The sequence below is a fragment of the Astatotilapia calliptera genome, chromosome 5 (assembly GCF_900246225.1).
Source record: "Astatotilapia calliptera chromosome 5, fAstCal1.2, whole genome shotgun sequence".
NCBI classification, from domain to species: domain Eukaryota; kingdom Metazoa; phylum Chordata; class Actinopteri; order Cichliformes; family Cichlidae; genus Astatotilapia; species Astatotilapia calliptera.
In genome coordinates this window covers 2,872,932-2,886,000 of record NC_039306.1, presented here as the reverse complement: position 1 = coordinate 2,886,000, position 13,069 = coordinate 2,872,932, and the positions used below count along the sequence as shown (strand labels likewise).

The window sequence follows — 13,069 nt, the reverse complement described above, 5'->3', positions numbered from 1 at the left end:
ATGGCGTTAAGTTACAAAGAGCAGAGGTGGGAACACTCACCGCTGCTGTGTCATAAAAAATCCAATGATCAATTTTGACGTTTAAAGCGTTTAGATCGATCAGTTGTTTACATCACTCAACACAAGCAGAACTGCATCACTGCAGCAGAAGACACATCGTCCACATTCAGAAGCACATCTCTGTATAGTGACTGGTCTGATGATTTAAACAGGCAAATGTTCAGCATTCAAACTACAGGTGAAGAATAGTCAAACCAGATGTTTCCCGTTATGTCGAGATCAGCTAGTCCAGTACACACCTACACAGCATGTTAACAAACCGTGAGAAAAAGCCACACAAAAATGAATGATTGCTGGTAACGGTTTCTATACATTAGTATGTACGAAGGGTATGTTGTGACTTACCTTCAAAATTACAGCGGTCCCTCGCTAATAACGCGGTTCACCTTTCACCTCGCTGTTTCGCAGATTTTTTAGCGCAAGTTTACGCTTTTTATTTTTTTACGTCACATTGTGTCCTGCGTCCTGATCGCTGCAGACGATCTCCTCCGTCTCTCCTGTACAGTACAGAATCGCTGCATCGATGCTAGCAGTGTGACTCTGAAGTGCAGTGCTGTATGTCCACGATGTCCACCAAACGTTTTGCACCGTCAAAAAATAAAATTGGCTGCTTGATTTCACCTCTCGCTGGTTATTTTTAGAACATAACACCCGCGATAAACGAGGGACAGCTGAGAAATATAACATCTGAATCCATTTTCTCTTTTGCTCTGAGGCGAAGGGAAAAATATCGACGATATCGAACATCATTTACAGATATATTGGGTAAATGCCCGAGACATCTATAGAAATGTAAATCGCCGCTTGATTCATTCATTTGCTTAACTTGTTTTGGACCGTAAACCAGGCGCGAATAGGACACCGGAAACACAGCTCCCCACAGGAGTTTCCGCACCGGAAGTAACATATGCTAACGTGCACATAGTCAATTTAACCAGGAAGATCCCATTGAGATTAAAAACCTCTTTTTCGAGGAAGACCTGGCCAAGATAGGCAGCAGCAAGTGTCTCACAGTTACAGAAATTACTCAATTAAAGACAGGCAGCAAAAACACACCTGCAAAAATTAATGAAAAAATAAATAAATAAAATAAAATTCAATAAAATTCTAATAAAAATTTAAAATTCTGTTAAAATGAAAATTACTCTAATTGAAACAGTTGCATGTTATGGACTTGCCCTCAAGGATTCTTAGTTTAGATTTAAAAGCACTTAATGAAATGAATTCAGTCATTTTCCTGTCGTTCTGCAGTTTGTTCCAAGCCGAGGGTGCTAAATGGACAAAAGGTCTTTTACCAAATTCAGTTCGGGCAAATGGAACAGAAAGCAACAAGTAACCATGCGGACGAAGAGGATACCGACCAGCACGTTTCATTGCAAGCAGAGAACATATATAAGAAGGCAGCAACCCTTTTATGTATATATATATATATATATATATATATATAACCGCACTTTATGACCAACAAACAAAAACCCAAAGAAAGAAAGAAAGAAAAAAAGCAACATTTTACAACTTCAACCTAAAGCGCTCTATCTATGCAAGATAGCATGGGTGCTGTGTAGGAGGTGCGGTGACTCCCAAGCTAGGCGAGTGGCTCCAGCAGATCCCGGGAACAACATCGGAGATCTCTGTCCAGAAGAGCGCAGTCCTGGGAACAGCTAAGATACTGCGCAGGACCCTCAAGCTCCCAGGCCTCTGGTAGAGGACCCGAGCTTGAAGGATAAACCGTCTGCAGGGGCATGCTGGGTGTTATATATATATATATATAGTTCCTCTGACTTTCCAGAGCAGGCCGTCCTACCTGAGAGTATAACTCACAGTGATGAGTCTGAGATTCAGGGTTAGTGATAAACCTCAGAGAAGCGCGATACACAGTATCAACCGTTTGAAGACACTGAGCAGAAGCATTCATATATAGAATATCTCCATAATCCACCACAGGCAAAAATGTTGCAGCAACAAGCCGCTTCTTTGTATTAAAAGAGAAACACAACTCATTTTGAAAATGCAATCTCAGTTTTAACTTCAGATTCTCCACATGTGGTTTGAAGTTGAGCGAGTCATGATTTAAGATTCCCAGATATTTATACGTGTGAACCAACATTGTTTTATTACCCTCAAGAGTTTTTACTGATGGGATTGTTTGGGCCCATTTCCTTGATTTAGAAAACAACATGAGCTTTGTTTAGTCTGCGCTGAGAACACGTTTAAGCTGAAGTAATGAGTGCTGGACAGAAAACAAGGCTTTCTGCAAGGAGTCAATGGCTTGGACAAGAGTTGAACCACAGCTGTAAATAACTGTGTCATCAGCATGGAAGTGCAAGTTTGCATCTGGCACATTTAGCCCAAGATTGTTTATGTAAATGATAAATAGAAGGGGACCTAATACAGAGCCTTGTGGCACTCCGTTGTAACAAAGTTAGAACATAGACCGTCAGATTTAATGCAATGAAGAAAGCTTTGAGTTCCTCAGAGTCCACATCCCGGCCGACCTTACCTGGTCCGCAAACATTTCCCACCAGGAAGTAAAAGCGCAACAAAGGCTGTACTTCCTCAGGAAACTGCGTCAGGCCCAATTACCTCAGAGACTGCTAATTAACTTCTACCGCTCCACCATTGAGAGCCGTCTGACCTATCGCTGCACACTCTGGTTCAACTGCTGTACTGTGGAGGAGCAGAGGAAACTGCAGCAGGTGGTGAGGGCAGCAGAGCAGGCAATTGGCACCTCACTAACCCCCCTCAGAGACATTTATACTGGCAGACTTTAGCGGAGAGCCCCATCATCGTCCCCTCCCACCCCATCGCCAGATCGACCTGTCTCAGGTAAACCAGGGCCATCACAGGTGACCCCTACACCCCGCCCTGCCAACCCACCTCACCACTCTGAGCCATGGTCAGAGTGACCCTCATCACTCAGGACACTCACACAAAGACTGTATTCAGACAAAGTCCTTTTGGACTAGCTCTTTGCAAACTGTTCTCTGTTGTGTGCCTTTCTCTGATTTTTGTATTTATTCCTGCTGTCTACTATTTATATTTTATTGTGGCACAGCTGGTGTGGAGCACCCACACTTTCACTGTACATGCCCAATGACAATAAAGGGCTATTCTATTCTATTCTATTCTATTCTATTCTATTAAATAGACATGGGTATATAAACCTCTGTTTTACTTTGACTCCACACCTGAACAGAAAATGAGGTCAAAGTTCAGTGTCGGATTAAATGTGGGGGAACTATCAGTTTGATATAATCATTTATATTGAGAGCTCCAGCAGATTTTCAGTGGTAGGTCAGCAGTGTGGTTGAATGTGTCGTATGGCGTAACAAACCGATGACACGGTGCTGGATGAGTGGAGACGAGCGAGCCTGAGAGCACTGAAGCTTTGAGTAACACAAAGTTAGCGTACGTCTGTTTATTCTGTTCTGCAGGAAGTTTCACAAATACTTCACATCATACAGTATCAGTATCTGACGATATCACATGCAATCTATAAAGTCACTAAGAGCAATGCTTTAACCCTGACCTCTGTTCCTGCTCTCCTGTCATGTTCCTCTGAGTGAACTTTGGAAATACAGCGAGTCTGCTCGCTGAAGGTCCAGGCGCTGCATTTTCAAACAGTTTTTGTGTTTGCTGAAATGCTGCATTTGAAACTGCCTGACACAAAGTCATTACCGTCTCTATGCTCGTGTAGCAGGTTGAAAAAGCTACATGTTTATTTTTGTAAGAAAACCAATTACCCCCTTATTTTTTGTTTATTATTGTGACTTATTTTGACATTGTTATGTGTGCCAGACCATGGTTATATTTCATTATGCCAGTAGATGGTGCTCTCGCACTGCTGTGGAACTACCAGAGAAACTCTAGCTATAGGCTCTGTGCACGCGCAGCTCAGAAATAAATGAGCTCCGGCCTGAGCAAGACGCTAACTTCGGTGTCCTCGTTATTAATCCACAGTTTGCTCATATTTGGCTACGCAGTGCTCGTGTGCCGCTTGCTGCCGGTCCAGATTCCCCTAGGTCTGGTGCCGGTAACACTCGCTGCTCTGCTAGATGCTGAAGTGCTACAACCACAGCTTGTAGGCATCTGCAACATGAACGCTGTCCTGGATCGTTCTGTCTTTAAGCCCTGAGATATAAATGATGCACCAATAGGACTGTCTTTACCCATTATTGTTTCTCCATTGATGATGATGATGATGATGATGATGGTGGTGGTGAATCACCTACTTTTAAAAAACTAAATAAACAAGCGAGGGGATCAGGACAATCACAGAGGCCTGCGTGATAAACTGAGGGATTTCCACACAGATTTAATAACAACATGGACATGCAGGAAGACCGTGTGTCTGATGGCTTCATAAAAAAAGTCCCTAAATTACCGTCACACTCGTGGTGCTCACCATGGTGTCCTGTTAGATTTCATGCCTGTGGAGAAGAGCTCATATAAAATCATGCATGCCTGCAGGGCACTCGTTCCTCCTTCAGCTCCTTGATTCATCTGCAGTCTGAGACACACTAGCCTCCGCCACCACACCGCCAACAGCCGCAGCGACAGAATGATGTCAAATAACTTTAGTCCACATCTTCAAAGAGCCTGATTTGGTTTGTCACACTGCTAAAGACAAGATGTAAAGTCCATCAGGTGAGAGAGCAAAAGGAAATTCTTATAAACAGCAGGATCATGTCAACACAAGGAAAAGCTCAGCGCTAATCATCAGACACATTGAACACCAACCAACTCAAAACTCACCTGTTCAAATCTGCATATTCACTGTGAATCCACTGTTTGTTTTATCTTGTGCTTTGTTTTATTGTTCTTATCTTGCCATTGTCTTCTTATTGTAAAGTGTCCTTGGGTGACTTGAAAGGCGCTCATAAATAAAATTGATTATTATTATTACCCTGAATTATTTAAACCTGAACTTTACATTTAACCAAAATTATGACAAACATTTGTTTTGTGTAAGATAAATACATGCATATCAAAATAAGCCAGCGACCTCAGGTTTACAGGCAGAATCACTGAGCCTGTGAGGACACTGCAGGAACCCTGATGGTTCAGCCTTTTAGAAACAGCTCACCTGTTCTGACTGTTGGACAGCCTCTGAGTTCAGTCTGCCCCTTGCTGGTCAAACAGGGCGCAGACTTTCTTATATATTCTACTCTACACATTTAAACAGCTCCACGTTTCCTCTGTGCCTTTGGATCCAGGTGTCACACAGTCGTGTTCTCAGAGAGTTCCTGCCGCTGATCAAATACAGTACTGCAGCATTATTACAAAAATCACTGAGAAATTGTTTGTTCTCACTAAAGACAGGCTCTACCTGCACTCGGCCACGCCCCCGTTTGTACATAAAAAGGAAACAGGTGGAGCTGGAGGTGACAGAGGAAACGAGACAAAAGATGTTTTATGATTTTGTGCATTCTCAGTTTTTCTTCTTCAAACTGGAAAAACGTCTGCATGTTTAACAGGCTGCTCGATGTGCAGCTCATGTCACGCTGCAGAGGACCCAAGATGGTGGTGGAAGGGGGTGGAGTCTGTCCAGTTAAACATAAGATGAACCTTTATTAGTCCCACACGTGGGAAATTTTTGGTCACAGCAGTCAGGGTGTCCTGCGTGCGCTGGGAGATGCTGGATGCCATTTAGAGACGACATGAGAGACGAAGCTCGTTAAAAATCAGTTTTTATTTCCCTTTAAATCAAACAAGCAGCAACTTTCTCATTTACAATAAAAAGAAAAGAGTGGTGGCAGTGCTCGTTTCCATGGCAACCAAGAAGATGACCAGGTGACAAGCTGGTCCAGAGGAGTGACATGATTGGCTGAGGTCTGGAACGTGGTTGCAAAGCAACACAGAGGAGAGACGTGATGATTTGTTGACAGTGTGAGAAAAATAAATCAGATTAGAAGCCTGACAGGTCAGGGGTCAGAGGTCAGTAGGGCAGCTTCTTGATGAATCTGGTGAACATGGTGAAGGCAGCAGCTGGTTTGTCTGTTGGAACCATGTGACCTGAACCCTGCGGGAAGACAGCGGCACAGGTCAGAACAGTCGCCAGAAATCAGGCTTGAGGTGTTCACACGGAAACGCCCCGAGGCGGAGGAAACGCCCCGAGGCGGAGGAAACGCCCCGAGGCGGAGGAAACGCCCCGAGGCGGAGGAAACGCTGGCCGTTTCTGCCATCTGGTGGCTTTTCTGTGAAGTGCAGTAAGTGTCAGACTACACTTACCATGTGCCATTTTCTTCATTTACAAAGACAATTTGATTTGACGACGTTTAAAAACAAACTGAAATATTAAAGCAGATTTACACCAAACGAGACATTTTTGTTTGTTTCTTCTTCATAAATAAAGATACTGTAGAAACCCTAAGTGGTCCGATGATGAAAGAAAACAGCTGACTTGAAACAGAACCCCGCCCCAAAACATGACATCACACAGTCAGTGAGGATGATGATGGTGGCGTTTACCTTCACGGTGAGGAAGACAATGTTATCAAACTCTTTGACGAAGCCGCCGACTTGCTGACCGTCCACATCTTCGTAGATCCACGGACGCCTCTGGACTTGCACCTGAGACACAGGTAAGCACACCTGAGAGTCAGCTTATAGATCAGGTTACTTTGCGGAGGAAAACTCAATAAGATCTGAACTCCACCTGCTGCTGCAGAGACTCCACAAACCACTCGTCGCCCATGAAGTTGCACGCCATGTCCACGTCGCCATTATACACGAGGATGCGATACTTCTGCACAGAGAACACAACCGTCAACACCTTCCAGTCCATATTAGACAGGTGAAACAGGTGAGTCCTGTTAAAGGCTGGAAACATTTACACTGGGGGAAAATTTAAATTAAAAATAAATTAATAAATTAATTTAAAAAATGGGCAGAGCTTCACTGACTAGAGCGCCGAGCAGCTTCAGGTACTGTTTCCTGACATCCATGTAGAGCCGACCGTAGTTCCGGTTCACCTCAGAGCTGCGAGCGCAGAGCGGAGAGTCAGTGAGTCAGCACAGGTGAGGTGGACAGGTGAAACAGAGGTCAAGTGTGTGCCTGTGTTACCTGCAGATGACCCAGTCCAGAGCTTTGGGGCTGATGTGGAGGGCTTTTCTGACCAGCGGGTTGTTCAGGTACAGGTTGGAAGGGGTGGAGTTGGTGCAGGGGGGGTCCAGGCGGACAGACGGGAGCAGCGCCGCCAGACTTTTGACTTTCTAAAGTGAGAGAACCACCTGTTCAGGTGAGCGCTTTATAGATACTGTTTGGATCATCGGGTGACCTGAACTCACCTGCATCCACAGCCGGTTCCACTGATGGTGAATGAACGAGTTTCCCAGATCTCGGATCACCAGCTGGCCTCGCTCGACACTGACAACAAACAGGAACACACCTGTTTGAGCGCCATACGTGCTGCAGGTGAGCTCACGGACAAAAAAAAAAGATCACAGGCCGAACGTTAAAAGGCCACAGCTCACCTGAGTCTCTGCGGGACTCCACCTGGGCAGGAAGCGTACAGGTTGTATATGTTCAAACCTGAACTGTAGACGATGGTCTGAACCTCCCCCACCTGCAGAGGAAACGGGCAACACCTGAGACATAAAACCAGAGAGCCTACAGGTAGACGTCGGGTGCACCGCAGGTGAACCGGGTCGTACTCACGCTGTCCATGCAGTTCTGGTTCGGGTTGTCATAGAAGTTGCATTTCCCGTTGCTGCAGCAGTAGGTCTGAAGCTCCGCCCACAGGTGGCTGCCAAGCAGGCCGTGGTAGTAGGCGAAGTACACCAGAGAGTTGTCGTTCATCTCGTAGCTCGACATTCCATTCCCCACGGCGATGCCCTGCACCACAGGTGAGTCGGGTGAGGCAGGCATGAGGAGGCTGCTGATGTTTCCACAGCCTGAATATGACACGCCTGTTTTTACCACAGGTACACCTGTCTGCAGCTCAGGTGGGACACCCATTGATCACATGGTCTAAAAGCAGCACGTCACAGGTACACCTGTCTGCAGTGTTTTCTAATGATGTCACCACAGGAAGCACGTTCAAAGTGAACAGTGTCACCACAAACTCAGGTAAGAACAGATCTTTTTAATGCTTTGAGTGAGTTTTTCTGTGATCTGTAAAGAAGACTGCTACTAATAACAATAATAACACTGAATGGAAAGGTGGAGGCTTTATCCAGGTTTGGAGCAGCAGCCTGAGCAGAGAAGCCCAGACCTCCCACACCTTGGCCACCTCCTCCAACCCACCTGAGCAACATTGAGGCGTTCAAAGACCAGCCGAGAGAGTGATCTCTCCATCGTGTCCTGGGTCCGCATCACCTCGCCTGCCTCGTTTTCATGTGGAGGTAGCAGCTCTACTCCGAGTTGCTCTCCAGTGACATGTCTCTAACCCACACTGCACAGAAGCTCATTTCAAACCTCAGAGCTCGCACGCACGCGCGCACATGCACGCGCACACACGCACTTTTTTTTTCCCCCCCCCCCATTTCCCGCCCCCCCCCAGTGGAAGCAGTAACGCTGTGCAGTCTTTGGAAAGCCATTTTCACAGGTGCATCAGGTATGATACAAACCACTGCAGTGCAGTACCAGTAATACCTACAGCATGTTCTAATCGCTCTAATAGGATATTATGGTCGACAGTATCGAACGCTGCACTGAGGTCTAGCAGGACAAGCACAGAGATGAGTCCACTGTCAGAGGCCATAAGAAGATCATTTGTAACCTTCACTAAAGCTGTTTCTGTGCTGTGATGAGCTCTGAAACCTGACTGAAACTCTTCAAATAAACCTCTGCAGATGATCTGTTAGCTGTTTGACAACTACTCTTTCAAGGATGTTTGATATAAAGGAAGGTTGGAGATCGGCCTATAATTAGCTAAGACTGCTGGGTCTAGAGATGCTTTTTGAGTAAAGGTTTAACTACAGCCAGCTTGAAGGCCTGTGGTACATAGCTGATTATTAGAGATAGGTTGATCATATTTAAGATCGAAGAATTAATTAATGGCAGGACTTCTTTGAGCAGTTTTGTAGGAATGGGGTCTAAAAGACACGTTGATGGTTTGGAGGAAGCAGTTACTGAAGTTAACTTCAGAACTGTTACCTGCTGTGTGTCAGGTGCGTCATTACCTGCAGGTTGAGGCTGGCGTCCTCCATCACTCTCTCAGCGAGCGTGGGGATGTAGATTCCTCCGTAGCTCTCTCCGGTCAGGAAGAGCTCATTCTTGCTGTACTCTGGAAACAGGCGGAAGAACTCCTTCAGGGCCAGGTAGTTGTTCATCGACACCTGCAAAGAAAAAGAAAAAGCTGAACACCTGACCTCCGGGCAGCCAACCGGCAGCTGAGTCACTGAGGGTCACTGACCTCTGTGTCATTGGTGGCGTATTTCTGATCGTCCGAATAAGAGAAGCCGACTCCTACTGGGGACTCCAGGTACAACATGTTGGTAATCTGCACACAGATAGTCGACCAATCAGCTTTGACCTCAGCCGTGCGACCTCAACAAAAGTCACATGACAGCATACCTTGTTCCAGGCATACGGGTTGTACTCCAGCGTCGCACCGTCGCTCTGGATCTGAAATGACAAAAGGTCAGAGGTCAGGTGTGGAGTCACAGTATACCTGTAGGGGTCAGGTGGGCAGAGTTCACCTACCAGGAAGGGTCCATGTTCGGTCAGCAGTCCGTCCAGCGAGCTGCAGCCGGGGCCACCATTCAGCCACAGCACCAGCGGGTCCGAGGACGGTTTGTTCTGCGACTCAACGAACCTGAGAACAGAAGAAGTGGTCAGCTGACGGTCAGGTGAGGCGTGTCTTCAGGCGTGTCTCAGGTACTGACCAGTAGTGCAGGTGTTTGCCGTCAGCCACACTCAGGTATCCAGAGTACTGCTTGAAGCTCGGCTGTTTCTGCAGACCTGGCAGGTACGTGATCTCGTCGGCCGCTGGGGCCGCTTCCACGCCGAGCCATGCGGACAGGAAGTAACATGACAACAGCAGCAGCTGCATCTGATAGCAGATAGGAAGTAAAAACATCCAATAAAAATGCTCCTCCTGAGATTTCACCTTTATAATACTGAGGTAACGTCCAGCAGCTGACGTCCACGTGTTCCTTTCACTTTTGTCACACGATCACATGACACACAGCACAAATGATGTCATCTCTCCTGCAGGACGTTACTGATTAGCTCTACTGTCAGTTTTACTGACTTTGAGCAGGTTATCACGGACAGATCACCAGAAACAAAACTGATCAAATGTGATTTCACAGAGCTGTCGGAGCCCTGCCAGAAAATAAAATAAATAACCCTAAAAAATCCAAACAAAACAAAAAGAAAGTAAAACTAAATAAAAAAAAAAAAGCAGGAGGCTGTCCTCAGCATCAGCCTTTCAGAAAAGAAACAAACTAGAAATTAAACCTCAGTGATGATGTTAAAGTTTTAAAAGGGTTTTTCATCACTCAGTTTTATTACATCCAACCCTGATTTTAAGAAAGCGAACTTAAAACGCAAAGTTCAAAGTTCACCCGTTCTCTGAGGTAAACCTGTAAAACACAGCACAGCAGGATCTCACACGCACACGTTAAATTAGGCAGAAATTTAAATGAAGACTGGTGGGTTCCTCTGACGGCCACGAAACACGTGATTTCAGCAGGAAGTGAGGTTTGTGTTCGCGGACTGATCACGAGACTTTCTGATTGGGGATCGATCAGAAGTCACGTGATTACTTTCCCGCTGAATGAACGAAAAGTTACGATTTGGTTGAAAAGTTGATTCTGTTCATCTGGACGTTTTACTTTCGGACGTGACTGAGCATGCGCCAAGAAAATTTACATTTGCAGTTTTTTGAACGGAGTTTGGCAGAAACACGCAGTTCGTGTCAGAATAACTGTTCAGCGACCGGAAACGGGTTTCAGTTTCAACACGAAACGTTTTCGACTCACAATCAGCTCGATTATCGATCAGAAAGCGATCAGTTTCTCAGAGTACTCGTTAACTGTCATGAAACAGAAGGCAGTGTGTGTGCGCGCCCTGATACTCTCTCTCACACACACACACACACACACACACATTTTAAACCCGGAAACGGGGACTATCACGCGCAGCATCAACTTTAACGTCTTAAATCAGACAGAATCCAAACGGACCTCTGAATGGAGACCTTCCTCTTTCACTCACCTCTTCTCTACGCGTCCACCTGCTTCACCTGGGCTCCTGCTCTGCAAATAAATTGGACACACCACGGTGAAGGAAAACAGCAGGTCATATGACAGCGGCAGGTCACATGACCCCTCCCTCCCCTCGGTTTTTTTTTTCAAACTTTATTTGTAGGGTTTTTTAGGATAACCCTTTTTTAAATTAACGATTAAGAACAATACGAATACAGACTCTCGAAGAGGATAAAACAGTAGAAGAACATTCAAAACAACAGAAAGAGCACCAGAGGGGTGTTAAAAGTGCAGAATAACAACAAAAACCTTCCAAGAGTCCGTAAATCCCTGTTACAGTGTTCTAAGTCGGAAGGCGGCCTGGCCCTACCAAACTTTATGTATTATTATTGGGCTGCCAATATTGTGACAATATCCACCTAGATGCAGGCTTTTAGGGAGGGCAGAGGGCCGCCTTGGTCCACTATGGAGCTAGACGGTCATCTCACTATATCCCCTGTTGCAATAATGTGTTCAAGTCTACCAGTCAGTCACAATGTTAATTTTAAAGATCCTGTGGTTAAGAACTCTCTCAATGTCTGGTTTCAGTGTCTGCTCCCCTGTTGCATCAAATCTTTTTTACCAGCTCTGAGCGATGCAGGGTTCAAGGTTTGGTACAGCAGAGGAATTATCTGCTTCTCTGATCTGTTTGTTAAAGGGTCATTTTTATCCTTTGAAACATTATCTAAAGAGTTTGGAATCCCAAAGACTCACTTCTTTAGATACTTACAAGCCCGTAGCTTTGCAATTAAACACTTCACTTCATATCCAAGTCTACCTAATGACTGTCCATTTGAGGATTGTCTGCAATTTCGACTTATTGCTAGAGGCCACATCTCTCAAATATATAGCACACTGCAGCATATAAAGGCAGACTCTGTGTCCACAGCCAGGAACGCCTGGGAGCTGGACTTAAACCTCCAGATCCCAGACGACCTATTGGACCTTAGTGTTAGCAGGATCCATGAATCCTCAATCTGTATACGGCATTGTATAATACAGTTTAAAATTCTTCACCGGGCGTACCTAACCAAAGCTAAACTAGCCAAAATATACAATACCTCTGATGATAGATGTCCGAGGTGCAAGCAATCACCCGCCACTATGAGCCATATGTTCTGGACCTGCTCTGATTTGAACTGGTTAAGTCTGGTTCTGGGAATTCGTTTTTAAAGCTCTTTCATATGTGTGTGGGAAAACAATTTATCCCAATCCGATGACAGCAGTCTTTGGTGTACTCCCAAACCAACACGGGATAACTTCTTATCAAATAAATGCAGTGGCTTTCTCATCTCTCCTGGCACGCAGGCTAATTCTTCTTAATTGGAAGGATTCAGGTCCGCCAGTGTTTGTTCAGTGGGTGAGAGAGGTGATGAGGTGCTTGCAGATAGAGCATTTGAGATACAGTTTGAGAGGGTCTCAAAGTAAATACTACAAAAGCTGGTCATCCTTTGTTGAATATGTGGAGAAGTTGTCATTTACTGAAGTATGATGTATTACTGCTTTTATCTGTGTTTGGGGGTTTTTCTCTTTCTTTCTTTAAAGCCACCTACTATCTGTAGCAAGCCGGAAAGAACTGCGCACAATGCAGCCCCCTTTTATTTATGTATTTATTTTATTCTATTTTTGTTTGTTTTGTTTTTTGGTGGGGTTTTGGTGCTTGTTTGTTTTTTTTTGCCTTGTTCACATGGTAGTATTTTTTGTTTGTGCCCATAGATTATACATTTTCCTGCATCCAACTTGTTTGCCACTGCGTGGCACAACCGGTTTCACAATGGCAGTGTTTGTAATCGCAATTCGAGTTATATTTTTCT

The 13,069-nt window shown here is 45.2% G+C and overlaps 1 protein-coding gene across 1 annotated transcript; it reads right to left on the bottom strand.

Moving 5' to 3' along the window:
- Positions 1–5,760: 5,760 nt before the first annotated feature.
- Positions 5,761–11,320, bottom strand: ctsa (cathepsin A). Its single transcript, XM_026166631.1, has 14 exons — positions 11,227–11,320; positions 9,891–10,057; positions 9,709–9,820; positions 9,580–9,630; positions 9,419–9,505; positions 9,186–9,341; positions 7,720–7,896; positions 7,536–7,627; positions 7,350–7,428; positions 7,126–7,274; positions 6,966–7,041; positions 6,719–6,808; positions 6,532–6,633; positions 5,761–6,082 (listed from the first exon to the last, which is right to left on the bottom strand). Exons 2-14 carry the CDS (start codon positions 10,055–10,057, stop codon positions 5,999–6,001), a joined length of 1,422 nt encoding a protein of 473 aa, XP_026022416.1. The 5' UTR covers positions 11,227–11,320; the 3' UTR covers positions 5,761–5,998.
- Between the last annotated feature and the right edge of the window lie 1,749 nt (positions 11,321–13,069).